General features: G+C 47.5%; 1 protein-coding gene across 1 annotated transcript in view; it reads right to left on the bottom strand.

The window, feature by feature from the left end:
* The window catches only part of ADAMTSL4 (ADAMTS like 4), a 549,072-nt gene that overhangs the window by 54,615 nt on the left and 470,561 nt on the right, over positions 1–23,896 (bottom strand). Inside the window, exon 12 of the mRNA XM_069649732.1 lies at positions 5,818–5,947. Within this exon, the coding sequence (XP_069505833.1) occupies positions 5,818–5,947 (130 nt within the window). The remainder of the gene's footprint in view (positions 1–5,817; positions 5,948–23,896) is intronic.

The following is a 23,896-nucleotide window of genomic DNA, read 5'->3' as shown; positions in this document are numbered from 1 at the left end:
CGCGCTACATCAAACCCTTAGCGATGGGAGATAATCTTTCAAGTGAGACCGCACTGATTAAAATGTATCGAGGCATTTAACGTCCTTCGTGTACAGATACGGCAGACAAACCGGTTGCAAAATAAATCCGTCTGGCCTCTGGTAGAGCCGACATCTGTCCACAGAATGGATTTTCTGCAGTTCAGTTTTCAAGCCCCTTTCCTTCCACCTCGTTCAGCTTCTGCTTTTGCCTCTGGCATTTCCTTCTGGTGGTCTTTTAGCTGCATATTGCAAAGGAGAGTGATAACCCGTTCAGTTACATGTGTGCTGCGGACCTCGAAAAATCTTTTAGTGGTTAAAAGCGTCCACTTCAAAGCATGACTGCGCCGAAGAATTTGTTTAATGAAATGTACGATTTGTTATTCAGGCTGCAATACTGCTGCCCAATTATATCATTAGCAAGGCATTAGTGATCTGAATGACATATTTCGGGTAACGGATTCTGCTCTCCTATTCATTTTAGCCTGTAAGGTAATTCTCACCTGCAGTGACCAGTGATTTACTGAAGGTGTATACTGAGCCAATGTTTGCCCTGAAGTCATGCTGAACACTGATACAAAATACTGAAGTACCAAATAATTAAATAATAATAACAATAACTGAATACGTCGTACAGCGTACCTAAATTCTGTTACCGCACAGCAGGATACTTACCGCGCAGTAGGTAAATGACAAGTAGTTGTGGCACCAGGTTTGCTCTCAACGACCTACTCCTTTTTGTGTGCGGTCACGACTAATATTGACCCCTGGCGAAAGTTAGGTGGCAGTGGGAAGCTGAGCTGTTTAGCATTTAATTTGCTTCTGCTTCCATGTGCATCTTTCACACCGTAGTGTCACCGCCTCCTCGTTCTAAAGGGAGAAACCCTCAGACAAAAAAACATTCTTTTCCCAGGCCTGGCAGAAAGGCCATCTTAAATAAAAGGATATGGAGGAAAGTGGATACAAGCACAGACACTGGGCATTGGGGTAATGGTGATGCCGACATTGTGAAGTTTCCAGGCAAGACGATATCTTCCACTTTAAAAGACCTTAAATGCACCTTTAGTATCGAGGACAGCACATTGACTTATTTGGCTCGTGGCCTAGTCACCCAGATACTGAAATGTTAAATTACATGACAGTTTCAACTGCTCGACAACTTCTGGGTGGCCTCTCAGCGCTAGTACTCAGATCAATGACATGAGACTGAAATTGGCTGGATACATTCTAAGCTGAAAAGAGGTGTGTTGTCAATGGTATTTTTCAAAAACAAGATAGTGGGTTATTTTCAAATGTAGCGGAAGATTGTGTGGTGTGATGTGTGTGATGAAACTCTTACCGACCTTGCTAGATTTATTAAGTCTGAATGAGTATGTATGGTTCATGGTTGCAAACATTGTAATGTTAGGGTGAGTGATGTGAACTGTGATGTGAGCACCAAGCCATGTGTCTGTTATGACTTTAGAGATTCACACATACAATCCTTTTATCACAGACTTGTTTATCAAATATAGAGATCTTTGATCACTATTATATTCCTGAAATGCTCTCTGATTTAATGCAAAGCAGCCAGGAACTCTCATTCGTGATATTTGTCCCCTTTCCCACCATCATAGAGGTATTTGGAAAGAGTACAATAAGAGTGTACCAGACTGTTCTATCAGAAACTAATTCATATGGTTAGTCTAGTATTGCCCATTGGGACAAACCAGTGAGGTGGTACGATCAGAAAGCCTGCAACACAGGGCCAGTGGTCAGTGGGCCTTCATACCCTGGCAGGCTGGTTACACTGCAGTATGCCAGTATGTACAGTTTAAAACTGCATTCAGGCAAGGCCTTCCCTAAGAGCAGGTGACAGAAAACTATTTTACTTGGGAGCAACAGCTATGTTTTCACATTAGATTTATTCTGTAAAGTACTTGAATTACAATGTAATGAAATCAGTTTCATTTATATAGCAATTATTTATTCATATTGAGGAGGGGTTTCGTTGCATGACACAGAGGTGTAGTTTGGGAGTGACATGGGGGGGAGCATTCTAGTGTTTCGCCCTGGGCATCAAGTTGGCTAGAAACTGCCTTGCCTCTAAGCACAGTTGAGAACTTGGCAGTGGGTAGATGAGTCTTTGTGGCACCAATGCTGGTGGGCGATTTGTCTCTCCTCTGGGGCAGGGTGAAACATGAACAGGGAAAATATGTGGGGGGCAGAGGGACCCTCTGTTTGAATTGGTCAATAATGTGCGGAAGGAGCTGGATCTCAAGTGGAATATATAATTATATAATATAATGATATAATTGTTCACTCATAATGCGCTTAATACCTGAGATCGGTTTCTAAGCGCAAGACCCGGCTTCAACCCTGTGTTGCTTTGCATTGTTTAGCTTTCAAGACAAACGTGTTGCCCCTGAGCTATCCTCCCCGCCCAGTTCCAAAGCAGATAAATAAACGCCTAATCAAAAGGGGTTCCTAGAACTGTTGAAAGCCCCTAATCGTCCCAGTCGCCCAGCTGCACCTGCCGGTCATTGAGCCAACTAGGCCCGAGGACCATAGAGCAGTGCCACGTGAGGGGACCACAGAGCAGTGCCACGTGTGCCAATGTCCACAGGACAATGAGGGGTCCCTGCATTCTTCTCATTATGGGACTGTCCACGCCGCAGAGGTTCTTGCAACTTCTAACGCAAACTTTTTTATTTTATCTTTTCTGTTCTTTTCTACGCGTTAAGAAGAAAGTGTCACAACACCTTGCCCTCAGGCAACACATTCTGCCACACACATGGCATTTCTCCTTCAATTAGTCATTCCTGGTTCTGCCAGGGCCTACAAGATAGTTTCCAGGAGTCAGTTACTGTGAGGGCAAAACATATTTTCCTAATGTTTGTCCCAAATGTCCTTTTCTCGAGGTTGTGCTAAATTCATTAACTTAAAGCAGGCCCCTCTAATGAATGCCCACGCCTTACATGTGAACACAGGAGTGTAACACCTGAGTGTTCACCTTGTGTATGTGACTGGGATTCTTCTCATGGGGCAGGCGGGCTGGACAGCATGATGGGCAGAGCTTTACTCTCGCTTATCATGGTGTGTCCACGTAGAACATGGCCCAACACCCTTGCACACATGCACTCAGGCCACGATGTGCTGGAACCACCAGCCTGTGCCGCCACACACCTGCAGACAGGCCTGCATTATCACCGCGGTACTCCTCTGACAGGCACGCGCCCCGTCAATTAATGTGGCGTGTTCCCCAGAAGAGTATTCTTAATGGTAAAACTTAATGCAGCGCATATGTGAACTCAGGGGTCAGCTACTTGATAGATTTCAGGCTGCAGGACGGGGGTGGGGGGAATAGGGGGGGCAGAGGGACAGGGACAGATAAGTACAACTTGGAACCCTGATCACATTTTAATGTAATTGGATTGAAGGAGACGAAGCTCAAGGAAGGGTGTGCTTTTCTCATATTTTGAATCGCACCTTGATTAATGGGGAGGAGAATGGGAACGACTGGAGACCCTGTCAACAGCTGTGATGGAACATGGGACCCTGTTTGTAATGAAAGGTCAAACTTGTTTAAAGCGCAGAGGGCGCAGAACGTCACCGTCCCACTGTGGACATCAGAAAATTGCCCGCTGGTGAAACAGGCACCGTCTTGGAGGACATCGACAGACCCCCGTGCCCGAGGACTTCTCATGGCACACGCCATTCAAACTCACTTCTGGGGAGGGTGGAGTGACGCCCCTTTCATGGTAGGACCTTCAAGGTTTTCTTAGTGCAGGAGAGATCATCAGGTACCCAGAAGAGGCTGTGCCTGGACTCAACAGGGCAGGAGATGCCATCACCTGGACTGGCTGACGGTGGTGCGTTTTTATTAAGGAGGAAAATCACCTTCTGTTCATGTGCTTTTATGCGGACAGAGGTGCCCAGAATACTTCAGCCTCTTAAATCAAGTTGTGTAATAGCCTCAATGCTAACACAAGGTTGCTTAGTCTTTTCCCCCAGAAGTAAAGGATGACATTACTCTAATACACTCTGACTCAGGAGCGGGGTTAATTCCTGGCCATCGCATGGCCACAAAACCTTGTTTCTTTGTTTCTTTATATATAGCGCGTGCCAGACCCGGAGGCATAAGGGCGCAGGGACAAGGATATTTTAAGCTTAAAAGTTACATAATGTGACATAAGAATTTGCAACGTTTACATGTTGCATACTTTTTGCATATAGAGCATACAGTTATATTACAAAGCATAGCATACCTTTTGGAAGCAATTCCCCCAAGAGAAGCGACGTGCAATTAGGGGGGCTAGGACCGGGACGATGTCAGAGTATATGAACCGGCTGAGCAGCTATACGAATGTGACATTGTTTTAAAAAGAGAGAGAGAGTTAAAAAAAACAAAAAGGTTCTGCAGGTGTGACGTTGTCCCAAAAAGGCCTACCCACATTTCAACCATCTATTTTTACATGCAGTTTAGGAGCTGTGCACTAGAGGGCGCTGTTAGACCACACGTAATTCTGGGCCAGGGTTTCTGCATGATTAGGCGCATCCAGTAAAACGATTATTTACAGGTCCAAACAGAACTAGTTAAAAACCTGTCAGGGCTCTTGCTGCCCATTTCAACATGATTTTTGGGGCCCCTATTGCCTACAACTGGGAACAACAATCCGAGGCACTTGTGGGGTGCTTAATTATAATGGAGACATAAAGGAATGCAGCGAGGGGGTGGTCCACCCCCTCGCTTCATTCTTTTATGCAGATTGTCAAGGGAAAGGCAGCCAACGTGCAGCCGAACAAGAAACGTACCCTGAAAAACTAGCAATCCCTCTGCCAGTAACTTGCTCATGTAGTTGAACCCGTAGTAAAACGGCAACAAGTTGATAAGAACGCTGATGGATAGTGTGAGAGGCCCGGGTGAGGTGATGGCCCGGGTCGTGGAGCGACAACAAAGGCAGCCTGTAGCATGCACACTGCAAAGTGCACACCTAATGTCCTTAAGGAAAGAAGTATTTTGCTTTGTCATAAAACTTCCAACATGGTGGCACCTGCTCGGGCTCATTCCAACTGAAAAATCTGAAAGGCCCTGACTCCATCGACGGATGCAGATAGAAGGGCTTCCTAAAGCAGAAAGAACATTTCTTCACATCATGGTACCGTTATTCACACACCTGAACACTTGTACAAACACGTGCCAGCTTCAGAAATCTGTCTCTCCCCTGTAGGCCATAGGCCGGCCGGACCTTATTAGGACAAGGCCGGAATTTCCTCCTTACGAGGCCGATACATTGAGTACCAATGATTTGGATAACAAAACCTATCATTCAAGCGCTAACATAGCATGTTTGGTGTCATGCGATACATTAAATGGCCACTTGTTTAATTTGTGTCAGGGAAGAAGCTGTCGAGATGGACTCTGCTTTAAGCCTATTGTGAGCACGGTGTATCAGGGCACATGGCGTGTAGGGCGTTGCATGAATGGATGAACGAACGAACGAGGCACTTATGTTGTGCTGCCTGAGTGTGCACAAGCATACCAGTGAGGGGGATAGAGAGAACAAGCTTGGCACTAGCTTTTTCATGGAACCCCATTTCCTGATTTTTCCGGCTCCCTGTTATTCCTGGCAGCTTATTGAGGGCCAGGCCCCTCCTTAGGGGGGCCTTCCCCAGAAGCCAGCCAAGAATGAGGCCTCTCACCTGGCTTCAGAAACAAGAAACACGCCATTAATGTTTTTAAAGGGTGAGTCACTGAGAAAGGCACGTGGGAGAGAGGCGGACCGGCTGCAGAACATGGAAAACCTGAACAGTACGTACAAGGCGGGACACGGCTGGGTGCTGCACGCCTCTGGCAAGGGCGCTGGCCTGCTGGCGGCGTCGCAGTCCTCCTCGTACGCTTCCTCGTCAGAGCTGCGGGACACGCAGCGGAAAACAGGGCGCCAAAATCCTGCATCAAAACAATGAATACGAGCTTAGAAGTGTCCAGTGCCTCACACACCCACACACAGGTGCAGTGGCCACCCCACCCCAAAGATGGTGGCCACGCAGCACATGCTGAGGCGCCCCTCTTTCCCACATTACACCACTATTTTGGTACCGTTCGTGGCAAATGACATTTGAACCATACCTGCCTAACCTCCGGAATTTTTCCGGAGACTCCGGAATTTTAAGCATTTCTCCGGGTCTCCGGAAAAATCCCTTGAATCTCAGGAATTTTGAGATTCTTTCCGGGTCGCGTCATATTCTCCACCTGATTGGCTGCCGCCGGTAGCTAATCAGGTGGAGAATATGACGGGACCCGGAAACGGCGCGAAATGTTCGTGCCCACTGCCTGCAACACTATAATAATAGTGCTTCCAATCTATGTCATTGGATTGTAAGCAGTATTATTACGGTGGCGGTGCCACGTTCATTTTACTTACCATAGCACTGAAAATCATTCATTCAGTGCTATATTCAGCAAAATGAAGGCGGCGCCGCAGCCGAAATAATGCTGCTTTCAATCCATGTCATTCGATAGAAAGCAGCATTATTTCTGCTACGGCGCCGCATTCATTTTGCTGAATATAGCACTGAATGAATGATTTTCAGTGCTATGGTAAGTAAAATGAACGTGGCACCGCCACCGTAATAATACTGCTTACAATCCAATGACATGGATTGAAAGCACTATTATTGTAGCCTTCATTTTGCTTACTATAGCATTGAAAATAATTCATTCAATGCTATAGTAAGCAAACTGAAGGCGCCGCTGCCGCAATAATAGCGCTTTCAATCCAATGACATGGATTGAAAGCACCATTATTTCGGCGGCCTTGCTTACTATAACATTGAATGAATTATTTTCAATGCTATAGTAAGCAAAATGAAGGCTACAACAATCGGGTTTACCTTTTTGAAAGGTGGGCGGGGCGTGTGGGCGGAGTCTTGTGTGGATGTGGGCGGGGCTTAAATCTCAGGAATTTTGATTTTCAAATGTAGGCAGGTATGATTTGAACACAAACATGCAGAGCGCAAACATCACACAACATCAGGAACATTATTAATACAGGGCAGCGATAAAACAGATTTCTCCACGTGGCTGGTCATAGGATTGCCCAGGCCCTGTGTGGCATGACATGCCAGGCTTCCATTGTGCATGCTTGTGGACCTCCTTAGAAGTGAAGTCATAGAAAACGACATGGCAGGGAGTGTCATCACAGACTTTGACTCTGAAGGGAATAATGGGAAGTCACACTACAAGACCGTGCCACAAGTTAGCCAAGAGACAAATAACACTGATGAACTATGTAGCAATGCACTGTTATATAATGTGCATCATTACAGTTTAGTAACTCATGAGAGAGGCTTTTTTTGTGTGACCTGGATTGCTTCTGGGGATTCCAAGCTTTTGATCCGCACAGGATCACACACTTTGGTTAAGTGGGGAAACCAAGATTTAAGCTCATTCTGCGATTTAGGCACTTGACCGCACAGCTTAACAGCAGGTATAGTGTGTGGGAATATTTGTTAATGTTTGGGCTTGAATGGCTAACATAAAGGTTTTATAGAGACTACTTAAAGTACACTAATCAAATAATAAACGAACCACACAATATATAAATCGATAAAGAAACGTGTCCAAAAGAGTGTTTATATCTTTCTTTTTTCGCTCAAGATGAGCGTATTCAGAATGAACAGCCCTTCCTTGAGTATTTGGCTGTCCGCCTGGCTTACACATTCAACACGTGCGATAAGCATGTTTTGAATTCTTGATTGTTAGGTTTACCCTATATTGGTGATACAAGTGCTTCATAAAACAGAACTAGGCCTGACGATGGACTTTCAGTCCGAAGTGCATCAGCTGCTGTCTCTGTCGCTTCAGTTATAACGAAGGCACACGATGCACCATTAAAGGATGTCCTAAAGAAGAGGAAACGACTTTCTAGTTTTTCTGTAAACATATTTGTATGTAATGAACTAGTTCTTACTACACAGGGTTGCCCCCAGGTCTGTTGACGGTCTCAAATAATTTATTTAGTTATATTTCATGAAAGAGGGCGCTTCAGGCCTCTGGTGGACACCTTATATATGAACCATATTTAATTAAGACGTTTTATAGGAGCAGTGCCTGCCTTTACCGCCTATTTTCTATAGCATTCTTCTTTTCCCTATATCCTGAATGGAAAATTGAAGTAGAAGCATCTCAAGTAATAAGGCCGTAAACAGTTCACCTTTTGGGCTTTTAGACAGCATTATCAAAACGTAAAGACTCATAGCTAAAGAAAAGGCAAGATGAGGTCAGCTGGTTGCATTCATGGTTTCACGCAGCAGCCCACTTCCCACGCACTGCTTCCATTTCTCATCGGCCAGCAGTCACAGCACGTAAAGGACAACAGTCACTCCCAGTCACCCACAGGCTGGCGTGCCTGCCTGCGGCCATCTATCGCGAATCCATCCCAATGGAATGCTCTGCTGAAATACTTTACATTGTTACACAGTTAATTACCAGAGCCAAGGAGAGCTCAAGTGCCTCGATGCTCTTGAAATACAACACAACAAAAGAGACAAAGGGCCCTTTGAGTCTGAGCGCTGATGCCTGGGAAGGCTGTGCCCTGGCGGGCATGCAATGCCATGACCTTTCTCGGTGTGCCCGCTGCAGGCTGTGTGAGGGGTACAGGAGTCAGGAAAGTCCCACAAAATACAGCATGGTTTCTCCCTTAAACCCTAAAAAAGTGACTGTCTGAATGATAGGGACTTTCCCAACAGTAATCTCCATGTGAGTCACTGAGCGTACACCGGACATGGCACTGCCCGCCCCCTGCCAGGATTTGTGGTGGTTGGGGGACTTTAGTTTCCCTACTGCAGATCTGCCGAGAGTTTTCAGGTGTAAAACATATTCTGCTATTTGTCCGATTCAAATGGCGACTGTGAAAAGCTGAGCAGGGACGTCTTTGAGGGTCGCCAAAGGGTGGCAAGTGCGACCTCTGTGGTCTCCCTTGTGACCTCTAAATTATTTTTGCAATGCAAGCTCCTGGGCTTGTGCCAGCACAATGTGGCTCTTTACTTCTGGAGTGGCTGGCTTTCTTGTCCAGGCCCCTAAAAAAAGAAGAAAAATAAGAACAGAAGTGCCACAAGTCTAACACTTTCAGCACTTTCTTTGCATTCCTGTAGTCCTCATTTTATAATGGGAAGAGTGGAACTAGAAATCCCAGAATGCAAAGAAAAAAAAACAGGACTGGATAAGCACCTGAAGATTGGAATGGTTCATGTTGGCAAGTATGTAATGGTTTGTTATTGATAAAGCGCTTTCGCCAAAACAATGTACATACAATTATTACCACCTAACCAAAGTGGATACTCATTTACCAACCTCAGAAGGATGAAAAACTGAGTTGGCTGTGCCGGGATTTGAACCTGCGAGCTGCAGATCACACACACACCCATCGCAGCAGTGAGCACAGAACCCGCTGATCTATCTTACCAGCTGGGGAATAAGCTCACCATCAAGAAAGTGAAATAGGAGAATTGCCACCCAGAATACTGTGCAAGGACTGAAGCTCCGTTAGGCCTATACTACCATGTGAACAGTGCATACAAGGAGTAGCGTAAAACAAAAGCACACCGGCAATAGTGCGCCCGGAGAAGGCGAATCCTACAGAATAATGTGCCAGAAATGCAATGCTGCGCATAAGCATTGCACTAGTAATAGTGGTTTGCCGGGCGAATGTCTAGCCCCAGTGAGGACACATACACTGTATGCATTTTCAAGAGCCGCCTAGTCTGTTTCTCTATCTGGAGGGTTCAACGCACTGCATAGTAGTGCTGAACCAAACCCCTTAAATAAGGAGAGGGGGACTCCAGCCTTTCTTTCCTACAGATGGGCACCCACTCCACCTCTGCCCAGCAGAGAGCACCCAGCATGTCTCTCGAGAGTAGTATACTCAGTGTATGTAGTCCACACCCTGGTGGGGTCACACAAAGCCACCTTTTCTCAGAAGGCTAGACGGAGTAAGACCACTATAGTGGTGATGGCACAGTATAACTATCTACTAACATAACATAACATAGTGGGATACTCTCTGTAGTGAGATGACCTGCCTGTCTATCACACTACACACTGAACATACCACCGGACCAGGAGAGCTCTTTTTGGGGGGTCTCACTACTACTACTACTTAGTAGACAGACCACTCTCTTGACTCTAATCATCTATTCAATTATTTCAGTCAGATACCGTCAATGTCACCGCTACATTGTAAACTACACAAAGTAAGACCAACGAAATGGAAGGAGTCGACAACCGGGTGGGCGTGTTGCACGTTTTGGTTTAATGATGCCATCTACTGATGGCGTTGGCGGCTTAACAGTGAGTGAATGAATGCAAACAGCTGCTCCTTGAAGATAATAAAATGGGAGATTTTGATTGAAGTATAATAATGAGAAATGGAGCCACGATGACAGCCATGTTGAGATGAATTTTGATGCATTTCTCTATTGACATTGATTTGCACTTTTGAGTGAGCATGTGCTTTCAAGTAATTTTCAGCCAGATGGAATAGCCTCCCAAAAACAGGAGATTGGTTCAGAAGCTGTAACGGTAGATAATACACAGTATGATCGCAAAATCATTTGACAAGACTTTACCAAGATTATCTTAACTCTGTGGAGGCCATTTCATGATGCAAATGTATAAGTCCTGATGAAGGTCGCATCTTTACAAGAGAGGGGCCAGCATGCTGTCTAGCTCCTTTCTGTGGCCGAAACACAGAGTACTGAACATAAACGTTTTTGTAATGCTGCGATATCTATTAACGCATGTATATGGTACACTAGCTTGGGCATGTGAATCTATCACATCTAAAAAGAGGAGAGGTGTTGTGGGGTGCATTTAAAGGCCCCAAAGAGAAGTCCATTTCATATGAATGGCAGGCATTTTAAACACAGAAACAAAAATGGCCCGGACTTTGTTGTTGTTTTTCAAGTAAAATTAAAGAGCCATGTGGAAAGGGGTTTACCTGTCAATACCAATTGATAAGCAGCATTTTGATTTACAAAGAAAGGAGGACTAAAAGATCCCTGTCACATGGAAAACAGGATTTTTAAACATTGAAAACAAAAACGGCCTGAACATGTGTGTTCAAATAAAAACGGTTTTAAATAGTAAAAGTGGAAACAATATCACTGCTCACAGAAAAATGTCAGGAAAACAAAACATAATGTGCAAATTGACCAAAATCAATGTATATTATGTTTGACCTAGCAAAACTCCAGTGACATTTGAAGAGCCACTTTGTCTTCATGGAAAATGTCAGCCCAAGGCAGACCCTTCTGCTGGCTGTGGGCAAAACTTCACAAGGAAAACTCCCACTCTCAGCCTGGATGTCATATCTCCCATCTAATGACCAACCGCAATAACATTTCCTGCTAAAGGCATCAAAATTCAGTGTTCTCCAGACCTGCTGGCTCTGAAAGCATGGACTTCATGAAAAGGTACCCCTTGGCTGGAGCATGACTAATATGTGTGAAAATGGGGGCACCCACTTCAAAGAGCAAGCTTCCTACACAAAGGAGACTGATAAAGGCACAGGCTGACCCAGTGAAAACAAATGGCCGGAAGGCAGGAGTCAGGGCCATTGGTCCAGCATGAAGATTCACAATTAATTTAAAAGGACTATGATCATTTAGCCTGTTTCCTCGGCCATCATAAGGCGTTTGGATTTCATTTATGTACCATTTCTAATCTAATTTCCAGGTGATTTGGGGGATATAAAATTCATCCACGTGCGACTCATGGAACTGTAATGGATATCTAAGATGTGTTCTGGCTGATTTGAACATGTTCCAAATGTGAGAGTTGGTGAGCAGGTGGAAAATGAAATTAGGGATATGCTTCATAACTGACATATTCCTAACTGTTGTGCTTTTTATGGAAATGGCAGAAAGGTGCCACTTGGTCGTGCTACATGATACAGATTTGGTGGTCGTCTTATCTAATTCCCCATGAGTAGCTGAAACAGAAAATATGTTTAGTATGGCAGTTGCTAGTAAAATTAGGAAGTTGTGATACAGAACTAGTTTTTGCCAAAAAGTTGAAAGGAGAACAAAGGGGCGATAACAAATGGGAATTTTCATATGTTTCTCTAGACTCCTAAACATCCTAACTTGGAGGCTTGGTTTGGGAGGAGAGAGAAGGGTAACTGTCCAATCCTAGTGGCAGGGATTATTGCAGGGTTCGTCCCCAAGATTGTAAAATTTGTGGTGTCAACACTGCTATATAAGGGGGACACACAAAAAAAGGACAGAAGAAGGAGAAAGACAAGAGGACAGAGAGAAGAGACAGATATCAGAGGAGATTGCTGAGAGTGTATCTGGGTGGAGCGGTCTATCCCTAGGAGCCTCAAGCAGACTGGGTCGTATGGTGGAGAGCGGGAGGGCATCTTTGAGAGTGGAGTGACCAGACCCCTGCCCTATCTTTACAGAGTGTCCTGAGATGCAGCTGGTTTTTCTGAACCTTAAATAGAGGTTTGCTATGTAAATGGAACTGAGCCCTGGGAAACCAAAAGGTCGGGGAGTCTGCTGGCCCTGAATCCTTTTCCTTTATAGTGGGTGGTGGGGGGACAAAACGGTGTAGATCCTTAACCTATTTAATAAAAAATATGAATTTCATTAATTCCCCATTTAGCAGAATACTATGGGGAGAATTTTGTTTTTAAAGAAAATGAAATTAACAAAGCTCACTTCCCAGTGTGTGCTGAAAACTATAGCCTATACATTAATAGGGTAATCTTTGTTGTCCAGCTGACCCCGACTTCTTTAAGGTAGAGGGGTGTCTTAGTTCTTAAATCAGTCCAACCCAAGGGGGGTCTGAAATCTAGACTTTCCCAAAGCATTCCAATTTTTCTGCCCCATTTCCCAACATAGACCAAAGCAGGGGGGGAGGGTCAGAAAAACAAACGATAAATCACCCTGTGTTTATTTTAAACCAAAAGTGTCAGTGAAATTATAATTGCCATGTGTATTTTTACCATCTTGAAATCCTACTGCAACCCTTTTTAAGCCTGCAGGAAAACCTGGGGGCGCTGTTGCGCACGACAGTGATGGCTGCCTGATACGAGCGCTCCGGCCCGTAAAAAATCTGTTGTGAAATTATTCCTGGTTCTGGGGCTTGCTGCGGGATGCCGAGCGGGGAAGACGAGTGGGGGACACCCACACACCCGTACAAGAAATCCTGAAGCTAATAAGGCATCGGCAGCGGAGATACGCCGGGCGGAAGTTCTGGCGGGGAAAGGCCTGGACACGAGCCGACCCACACATCCAGAAGATTGAGGATTGAGGCCCAGGGCCGCTGGCATACTGGACGGCTGGGCACCAGGAGGAGGGGCCTGTGGCAGAGAAGTGCCGGTGCTGGAGTGAGAGAGGCCAGACCCGGGTGAGTGGCTTCGACTGGCTCGCATGGTGGCAGGGACTGCCAAGGGTGCGTGGAGGGCCTGTCTGTTGGATACCGCCCCGACCAATACCCGTATTCAGAGGCAGGGCAGGCCGTGTGCCGCTGTGTGAACTGAGACTGAGCCCTTGGTGGGGAGTGCACTCGCCAAGTGCTGCCGGTCCTAGGGGGCCTCCCCTGCTGCCTCCTTAGAGCCTGCGACTGAGGAGGGGGCTGCGGGGCGTATGCCCGACACGAATCCCTGAGGGTCACAGCAGCAGGGCGCGAAGACAAGGGCGCCTGTCCCGGTGGCCCGGCCCCCATCATACAACCAACCCTCACACACAGAGGCCGCGCACGGTGGAATTAATCCGGACTGTGAGACACTCTTGGTTTGGGGAGCATTGCTAAATTGCGAGGCTGCTGCTGGGAATCAACCCTGGATGCATTACGTGACTCGTAGTACTCCCCGCTGCAGCGCACGGATGCCCTGGTGAGTTGGCCCACGAGTGAGACGTCTGGGCTGTGCCTGACAAATTGGTATGCAGGTAAAGTGTGCTGCCGCCTAAGTGACACCCATAGATCCTACGGCGACACTGGCCTCGCCCAAAATAAACAAATAAATAACGTGCCTGACAACGATAAAACTGATTGCATATTGGAATGTCTGGGACTTGGAAGCAGTACCCTATCCATGCATGACTCAGGAGGGGACAACAAATGAATGTCCTGCTAAACACTCTATGCACCATTGAGAAGGAGTATCAGATGCGTGAGAGAGCGCAATCCATTGAACTTGGGCAAAGGCGAGTGAATTTGGGATCGACCGGCTGGGCCGCATGGTCCCCCACCGAGGCCCTGGCTGAGTGCCTCCTGGCTTAACCCGGCGGCTGGGGAACACCCAGAGGTCGGCACAGCGTCTCCCCTAGTGGGTTACACTACGGATCCGTGGCCAACATCTTCACAAAGCATGGGGAAGCACACAACGGCTACAGCACTGTGGGAAACACGAGAAAACAGGACAAAATGGCAGAAGGAGCAGGAGCCAAAAAAAAGGGCCAATGGACTCATACACTAGCAGCCAGTCGGGGAGTGGTGAACTCGAGCCGGCCATGCCATCCAGTTCCGAATCTGTAACGGAGGGTGGGGATAAAGTCGAATACCTAACCAACATAGTCCAAAGTGGTTTTCTATCCCTAAATGTAAAATTGGACGATATTGTAACAACCATTGGAACGTTGAAAACAAGAGTGGAAAAGCAGAGCCTAAGATTAACGGAAGCAGAAAATAGGATCGGAACGAACGAGGACAATGTCGCACGTCATGAACATGACATCGCCCAGCTCAAGGAAAACATGAATAAGCTTCAGAATAAGTGCGAAGACCTGGAATCGCGTTCTAGAAGGAACAATGTGCGCATTGTCGGAATACCTGAGACATTTGGTAAAGACAAAATGGAACTGCAGATCGAATCACTCCTTAAGACTCTCCTGGGCTCTGACTCCTTCTCAGGGCACTTCCTGGCTGAGCATGCACACCGCACTTTGGCCCCTGTGCCAAAACCTGGGGCTCCACCCCGCATGATTATTGCAAAGCTGCTTAATTACCGGGACAGGGATACAATCCTCAGGAAGGCGAGAGAGCTTGGGACACTGCAATTCGAAGGCAACCACATCCATATCTATCCGGACTTTGCGGCTGGAGTACAGGCCAGCCGAAGATCGTATAAGCCGGTTAAAAAAATGCTGAGAGCATGACAAGTACCATATGCACTGATATTCCCAGCCAAGATGCATATCCAATATGGAGGAAGTGCACATTTCTTTGAGACTCCGGCCGCAGCTCTGGCATATGTGGAGGCCGCTATTCACCCCCCCCTAGGGGCCCTGGGCCAGACCAGAACGAGGGTCACTCGCCAGCGGCAAATGACTGAAGCCCGCCAATTGCCTCGAGCCAAGTGTGTATCCTGTTCGGCTCCCGCAGGGGGCTTCAAGTAATATTACAGCGGGACGTGAGCCCGGTCTGGCGGCCCAGTATAAGCAACAAAGGTACCCTCAGAAAAGTTCCTAATGTTTAGTAGGGTTCATCGTCAAGTTGGGGTAGATGATGTGGGAGGAGGGTGGGGCGGGAAAGTTGTGAACGTTTTGGCCGGTTGGCCTCACCAAGACGTGTCTGAGCCTTGGGGAAAGGAATGTGTGAACAAAAGCTTTAGTTTAATGAAAATGTGGTCTCGCGGACACTGGTGCTACTCAAATAATGGCAAACTATTACTGTATCCCCATTGCGGCATGTCACAGCTAGTATACATGAATGAACTGGCGACGGGCTAAAGATAAGATTACTGTCCTGGAATGTCTGGGGCCTAAATAACCCGATGAAAGCCAGAAAAGTGGGGAACTATGTCAACAGACATGGGCTCCAGATCTTAATGCTGCAAGAAACACATGCACAAAGTACAGTTAATGAAAATATATTGGCTAAATGTCACGATATTATACGGATTACTCCTCGCAAGCCAGAGGGGTTTGCACACTCATGCATCACTCGCTGGGTTTCCTAACCAAGGGAAACAAGGCGGACCCGTTGGGGAGATATGTATTTGTTTGGGGGGAAATAGCTGGGAAACAAATAACCCTGGTGAACACATATGGGCCCAACCTGGATGACCCGGAATTCTACCTGAATATGTTTAATATCCTGAGTAAACATGACACAACTAGCATAATATGGGGTGGAGACTTCGAAGTGGCACTGGATCCTACATTATATAGATCTGGCAGTGTGGCCAGGCCACCCACCAAGACGGCATTGACCTTGGGTCAAATCCTTCCCCAATTGTCCCTACTGGATGCTTGGCGAGTTCTCCATCGCATAGATAGACGAAACACATTCTACTCATCGGTACATGACAGTGAATCACGCATAGACTATTGCTTTATATCCTTAAATATCTCGCATACACTGCAAAATTGTGAAATCCTCCCCCGCAGGCTGTCTGACCATTCCCCGGTGGTGATGGAGATCAAGCTGGCTGATGCCCCAGGCCATCATCGAAATGGAGAATGCCTAGGGATATACTGAAGGACTCAAACACTGTTAAAACTTTGCATGATGAAATTGCTAACTTTTTCATAGATAATGTGGGGACAGTGGACCAGATATCTATGGTATGGGAAGCGTTTAAGGTCTGGATTAGAGGGGTTCTAATATCCAAAACCACAGGACTCCTGAAGGGTGTACGCTGAGAACTAGAAGCGGTGGACGTGAAATTGAATGAGCTAGAAGAAACCTATAGTCGCACACACTGGGGGATACTCTAGCCGAGATACACAGACTCCTCAGGAAATTTGACAGTCTGGCAAGGAGGGAAATATAATATATTGTGGCCCCCACCCGAGCATGCAGGTACGGAGAGGGAAACAAGGCGGGGAATTTGCTGGCTAACCTAGTAAAACACGAGAAGCAACAAACTCGGATCACTACTATCCAAACAGCACAGAACAAGATAATCACAAGCGAACAGAGCATAAATGATGAATTTGCTAAATTTTACAAAACCCTATATGCAAACAAAGATAAGAAATCTCTTACTGAAATTAAAAACTACCTTGCCGCACTAGATCTCCCGACACTTCCAGACGTAAACAAACTGGCCCTAGAACAGCCCATCACAGCAGAAGAACTCACGGAAGCAATCAAGGACCTCTCAACCGGTAAAGCACCGGGAGCAGACGGGCTCAACGCGGAATTCTGTAAAGAGTTTCGGGAAGAGCTGGTCCCTATATTGCTCAAGACATGGGAAGAGGCTCTGGGAAAACAAATATTACCCTTAACAATGCGGGAGGCCATAATCCGGGTACTACCCAAACCGCGGCGTCCGGCACAAGAAATGTCATCTTACAGGCCCCTATCGCTTATAAATGTAGACTCGAAAATCTTCGAGAAAGTACTGGCGAACCGCATGCTGCCTATAACACCCACGCTGGTACATACAGACCAAAGTGGATTTATCCCGCAAAGATCCACGGCCTTGAACCTAGGTAGGCTATTCGCCATAATGGCGCAAATAAATCCCAATAAACAGGCGGGAGCGCTGTCCCTCGATGCCGAGAAGGCGTTCGATTCTGTCTTCTGGGAATACCTCTTTGTGGTACTCGAGGCATTTGGAATAGGCCCCAACTTTATAAAATACGTCAGGCTACTATACACTGCCGCTAACGCAAAAGTGTGCACCAACAGAACCACCTCAGAGCTGTTTGAACTAGGCAGAGGCACCAGACAAGGGTGCCCGTTCTCCACAATTTTATTCGCCCTAACTATAGAGCCCATAGCAGCAGCTGTTCGACTGAAACATAAAAACATGGGTATCATAATTTCATTATACGCTGATGATACACTGCTGTATGTACGTGAACCCGAGGTGAACATCGCCCCCATAATGGCAGACATTCACGAATTTGCTGAATACTCCAGATACAAGGTGAACACTTCGAAGTCAGAAATCTTCCCACTCACCCCCTCCACAAAGTGCCTTGCGTTAACATGTGGCCTGAAGTGGTCAGAGAGTCATATCAGGTACCTAGGGATACTGGTCTCTGGGATTAGTCAAACCCTATACGTTGATAATCATGAACAGACACTGCAGACACTCAACTCCAAACTGCAAGTCTGGAGACAATTCCCCATTTTGCTTCACGGTAGGATCGCTATACTCAAAATGATTGTGCTTCCTGAACTGCTATATTTATTTGTAAACATCCCTATATGGCCGGAAAGGAATTCTTCTCCAGACTCCGATCCCTGGCAGTGGCATTTATTTGGAATGGAGGGGTGGCTAGGATGGCCTGGGAGAAGATGGTAGAATCATGCGATAGTGGTGGAATTGCTGCCCCAGATTTCGAGTTGTATTACCTGGTGGCGCAGGCACAGTTCGCAAAGTTCTGGTATGAAGCAATAGACAACTCACCCCACACATGGATACCACCTCACCCACTGATATCAGATCGGTTATTTTTGATACACGATATAGAGATGCATGTGATTATGACCCTGTGAGTTGTACTGTAAGAGCCTGGGGGGAAATATACAAGAAATTGAAACTAGAGATACCCTACAATCTGGAAATTTGCCTGTGGAACTACCCAAATATCCCCCCCACATTTGACATAAGCATACATGAAACTTGGGATCCCATTAAAGAAATGAAGGTGGGAGATATGTATGAAGAGGGAATGTTTGTGACCCTAGCAGAATTCACGAGAGTTATGGGTGGTGGTCCTCTCCAAACATTGCAATACTATCGAATGCGGTCTGCTTATCAGGCACGATGGCCATCCTTTCCTGACGAGCCCCCCTCTCACCCAAGTCTACAACTGGTTACATCGCAAGGAGGGTTGGGGATCTCCAAACTGTATACGTCAGAGCAAACACACACCCCCACGAAAAACCAGATTAAAGAAAAATGGGAGTCGGATATACAAATATCGATGCCAGACGAGAAATGGGTGAGATACTGGGCACTTACCAAAAAGATATCACTTAACGCAGGGCTACAGCAAATATAATTCAAAATACTCAATAGGCTGCACTATACACCTGCCAAATTGGCAAAATTTATGCCGGACGATTCTGGCAGTTGCCCCAAATGTGGGACTCCACAAGCGGATTCATATCACATCTACTGGAAGTGCCCGGCCTTGGTACAATTCTGGGGGAGGGTGGCTGAAATGTTTACAGAGATCACGCAGATTCCCCCACAGCTGACTCCTCAGAAGTATTTGTTCGGAGATATTGGGAAATGCTCTGAAAAAGTTAGAAGACTATTTAATGTATCATGTGCAATCGCCAAGAAGTGTATTCTACAGGCATGGAAAAGCCCGGCCCCCCCAAGCATGGACACATTCCTGCACGAATTGAGGTATATTAATGAGTGCGAGGAACAGTACGTCCTAACACAACCAAGCATGTGCCGACCAAAAGACGTTTGGGGCCCCTTCAGGACATATCTATGTGATTTATGCTTGGACAATGAAATCTCTATGTAAAATGTATATTGATTGTATGTGCACAGAGCCATTAATGTACACTACACAGAATGTAATGTTGAGTTGATGCCTTATGTCTGTTGAGACCACCAATAAAAAGATGTTTAAAAAAAAAGCCTGCAGGAAAATCAAAATCGCACAACATAAGTGCCTTCTTTATTGATCAGTGTAATTATTTTGTGAAGTGAAATTTGCAGAAAGTGCAGAATTTTGGTGGTGTTTTTGTAACTCACTTTTGTGATTTGTTTATGCTGAAAGAAGTTGATTGTGTTGTGCCACAGCTAAAGTGGTGTTTTGACCTTTTCATGCTAATTTCTATGACTTTTAATTTAAATAAATACCAATATATTTCCCGTGCACTGGCCTGGTTCTTGGCTCATTGTTACCTCAGGGGAGAGGGATCCAAGGGGCATGATATGTGTCTGAGATAGGGCTAAAAAAAGAATTTGTTAAACAGTTTGTTGCATAACAACTTGAGTGGGGAGGGAAGGAACTCCCCGTGTTGAGGGTGGCTTCTTAATAAACCTTTACAGAGTCCAGATTTAACTAATGACAACGGGCAGTGTGATGCATCCTTGGATAAATAATTGTATTGGTTGCTTGCAGCCATACAATGTATTTTTTTAGATGTAGGTTTTACGGACTTGCACACTCAATGCTACTAACCCCACGCATATGTACATGAATGCAAACATTGTGTAACACAAGTGGCGCTACATATTTTGTAAGGATACGGATGAAATGACTGTTCATTAACCTGAGTTGTATTGGTCTTACTTTGTGTACATTTCAGTATAGAGATGACAATGACTTATAGTGCATAAATGTATCCGATTGAACTTATTATTGAGTCGATAGAGTAAAGAGAGCCGTCTACTAAGTAGTCGAAATGAGACCCCAAAAGTAACTATCCCGTTCCAATTCCTAATACAAGTTGGAGGTAAACTAGAGGAACTACTTCCAGCACTTGGAGGTATTTCTTTCACTTTACCTGCAAAAATTGAGGTATTATTGCAGACAAAATCGCAACCCACAGACTCCGTGAACAGGACTGACGCTGCCTTACCGCTACACGTAATCTGGAAGACTTACTGGCAGACCTATGTGCGGGTTACGGTAATCATGTTTGGCGGTAATTCCATGGTAATTGCTATCAATTCATGATGAGGCCCTGAAAATTGGTACTCTATGGCCCCGCCGATGGGGCTCACAGCAGACGGGTAGCCCATGTGACAGGGGTGCCCCAAAATACAAGCCAGTGCAAGGCCAGTGGGGAGGAGAGCCCCTGAAAACTTCAAGGTGCACAAGGCGGCCCCATGCGCTGCAGCACCAATGGCTCCCCCAAATCCAGGGAGCCCCCCATTGTTCTGGCAGCAGACCCACTCACCGGTGTATGCACGTCCCTATGTATTGTCTAAAGAGTGCAGGCAATTGTTTTGCCCAGAATCACACTCTTTTTCGGGGGAAGAATTGGGACCAGGTGTTTCCCTGAACGGTAGGGGCAGATGGTGCCAGCTTGTGCGTAGAGGCGCCTCATCTGCACACAGCGGCACCTCCGTCTTCTCCCTGTGGTGGAGAAACTTGAAGGATGTAATATTCACCCCTTGGTGCCTCCATGATTCCCTTTACATTTCGGAAGCTACCAACCTTCTTGGGACTGGAAGTCATAAATTGTCTACTAACAGAGGGGTTGCCTCTCTGGGCGCAGGTATCCATGGCAACACAGCGTTTGTTCAAGTTATTGCCACTGGAACTGATCTTGGTCACCTTCTGTGGTTCATTTTCCCCTGCCAACAAGTGCACAAACTCGACAAAGTGGTTTCCCCATAGGATTTCTCCAGGGAGCCATGCTGGCAGAGGTGATTGGAACATGCTGCCACAGGTGTCTGTGACATGCTGGCAGAGGTGGTTGGGACATGCTGGCAGACGTGGATGTGACATGCTGGCAGAGGTGGATGTGACATGCTGGCAGAGGTAACTGTGACATGCTGGCAGAGTTGGTTGGGACATGCTGGCAGAGGTGGATGTGACATGCTAGCACAGGTGGCTGTGACATGCTGGCAGAGATGTTGGGACATGCTGGCAGAGGTGGCTGCGACCTGCTGGCAGAGGTGGGTGGGACATTCTGGCAGAGGTGGATATGACATGCTGGCAGGGGTGGATATGACATGCTGGCAGGGGTGGGTGGGACATGCTGGCAGAGGTGGTTGTGACATGCTGGCAGAGGTGGTTGGGACATGCTGGTCCGGGTGGTTGGACATGCTGGCACAGGTGGCTGGGACATGCTGGCACAGGTGGTTGGGACATGCTGGCAGAGGTGGTTGGGACATGCTGGCAGAGGCGGTTGGGACATGCTGGCAGAGGTGGTTGGGATATGCTGGCAAGGGTAGTTGGGACATGCTGGCAGAGGTGGCTGTGACATGCTGGCATAGGTGTGTGGGACATGCTGGCAGGGGTGGTTGGGACATGCTGGCAGAGGTGGCTGTGACATGCTGGCAGAGGTGGCTGTGACATGCTGGCAGAGGTGTGTGGGACATGCTGGCAGGGGTGGTTGGGACATACTGGCAGAGGTGGCTGTGACATGCTGGCAGAGGTAGTTGGGACATGCTGGCAGAGGTGGATGGGACATGCTGACAGGGGTAGTTGGGACATGCTGGCAGAGGTGGGTGGGACATGCTGGCAGAGGTGGATATGACATGCTGTCAGGGGTGGATATGACATCCTGGCAGGGGTGGGTGGGACATGCTGGCAGAGGTGGATGTGACATGCTGGCAGGGGTGGATGTGACCTGCTGACAGAAATGGTTGGGACATGCTGGCAGAGGTGGTTGGGACATGCTGGTAGAGGTGGCTGTGACATGTTGGCAGAGGTGGTTGGGACATGCTGGCAGATGTGGTTGGGGCATGCTGGGAGAGGTGGCTGGGACATGCTGGCAGAGGTGGTTAGGACATGCTGGCAGAGGTGGCTGTGACATGCTGGCAGAGGTGGTTGGGACATGCTGGCAGATGTGGTTGGGGCATGCTGGCAGAGGTGGCTGGGACATGCTGGCAGAGGTGGATGGGAGATGCTGGCAGAGGTGGATATGGCATGCTGGCAGGGGTGGTTGGGACATGCTGGCAGAGGTGGTTAGGACATGCTGGCATAGGTGGCTGTGACATGCTGGCCGAGGTGGATGGGACATGCTGGCAGGGGTGGATATGACATGCTGGCAGGGGTGGATGGGACATGCTGGCAGAGGTGGATGTGACATGCTGGCAGAGGTAGATGTGACCTGCTGGCAGAAATGGTTGGGACATGCTGGCAGAGGTGGTTGGGACATGCTGGTAGAGGTGGTTGGGACATGCTGGCAGAGGTGGTTGGGACATGCTGGTAGAGGTGGCTGTGACATGCTAGCAGAGGTGGTTGGGACATGCTGGCAGAGGTGGCGGGGACATGCTGGCAGAGGTGGCTGGGACATGCTGGCAGAGGTGGGTGGGACATTCTGGCAGAGGTGGATATGACATGCTGCCAGGGGTGGTTGGGACATGCTGGCAGAGGTGGGTGGGACATGCTGGCAGAGGTGGATATGACATGCTGGCAGGGGTGGGTGGGACATGCTGGCAGAGGTGGTTGGGACATGCTGGCAGAGGTGGGTGGGACATGCTGGCAGAGGTGGATATGACATGCTGGCAGAGGTGGATATGACTTGCTGGCAGAGGTGGATGGGACATGCTGGCAGAGGTGGATGTGGCATGCTGGCAGGGGTGGTTGTGACATGCTGGCAGGGGTGGTTGGGACATGCTGGCAGAGGTGGATGTGACATGCTGCCAGGGGTGGTTGGGACATGCTGGCAGGGGTGGCTGGGACATGCTGGCAGAGGTGGATGTGACATGCTGGCAGGGGTGGATGTGACATGCTGGCAGGGGTGGCTGGGACATGCTGGCAGAGGTGGATGTGGCATGCTGGCAGGGGTGGTTGGGACATGCTGGCAGGGGTGGTTGGGACATGCTGGCAGAGGTGGATGTGACATGCTGGCAGGGGTGGATGTGACATGCTGGCAGAGGCTATGGGGCAATGTTGTTTGTAGACGAACAGTAAGTTCCTCCAGGGCTGGGAGGCCTTTTGCTGCACTAACATTTTCATATCCAGAAAATAACACCAGCCAAATAGCAACACGTGATAGAACTGTTACCATTGGCTTAGTCACGCCCTTTGAATTCCTTCCAATTGGCCAAAAACGCATCATAATAAGTTAAAAAAGATCTCTGTATTCTGGAGGTCTTCGCAGCTCTCCAAGCTGCTCAGATGGGTCTAATTTAACCCAAACCCCCACATGGACCACAGCCGCTGCTCAACACATCATATTGAAACGATTACAGAGTGTAATCCTAAAAATGTTCCTGGCTCCTGCCCTGGGCCCTGCCCGGCGTCGCCGGACTATGCCTGTGCATGCCGAGCTGGTGCTATA

The sequence above is a fragment of the Ambystoma mexicanum genome, chromosome 1p (assembly GCF_040938575.1).
Source record: "Ambystoma mexicanum isolate Mex_15411 chromosome 1p, UKY_AmexF1_1, whole genome shotgun sequence".
Lineage (NCBI taxonomy): Eukaryota > Metazoa > Chordata > Amphibia > Caudata > Ambystomatidae > Ambystoma > Ambystoma mexicanum.
Note: the sequence above shows the minus strand (reverse complement) of the source record. Positions and strands in the feature narration are given on the sequence as shown.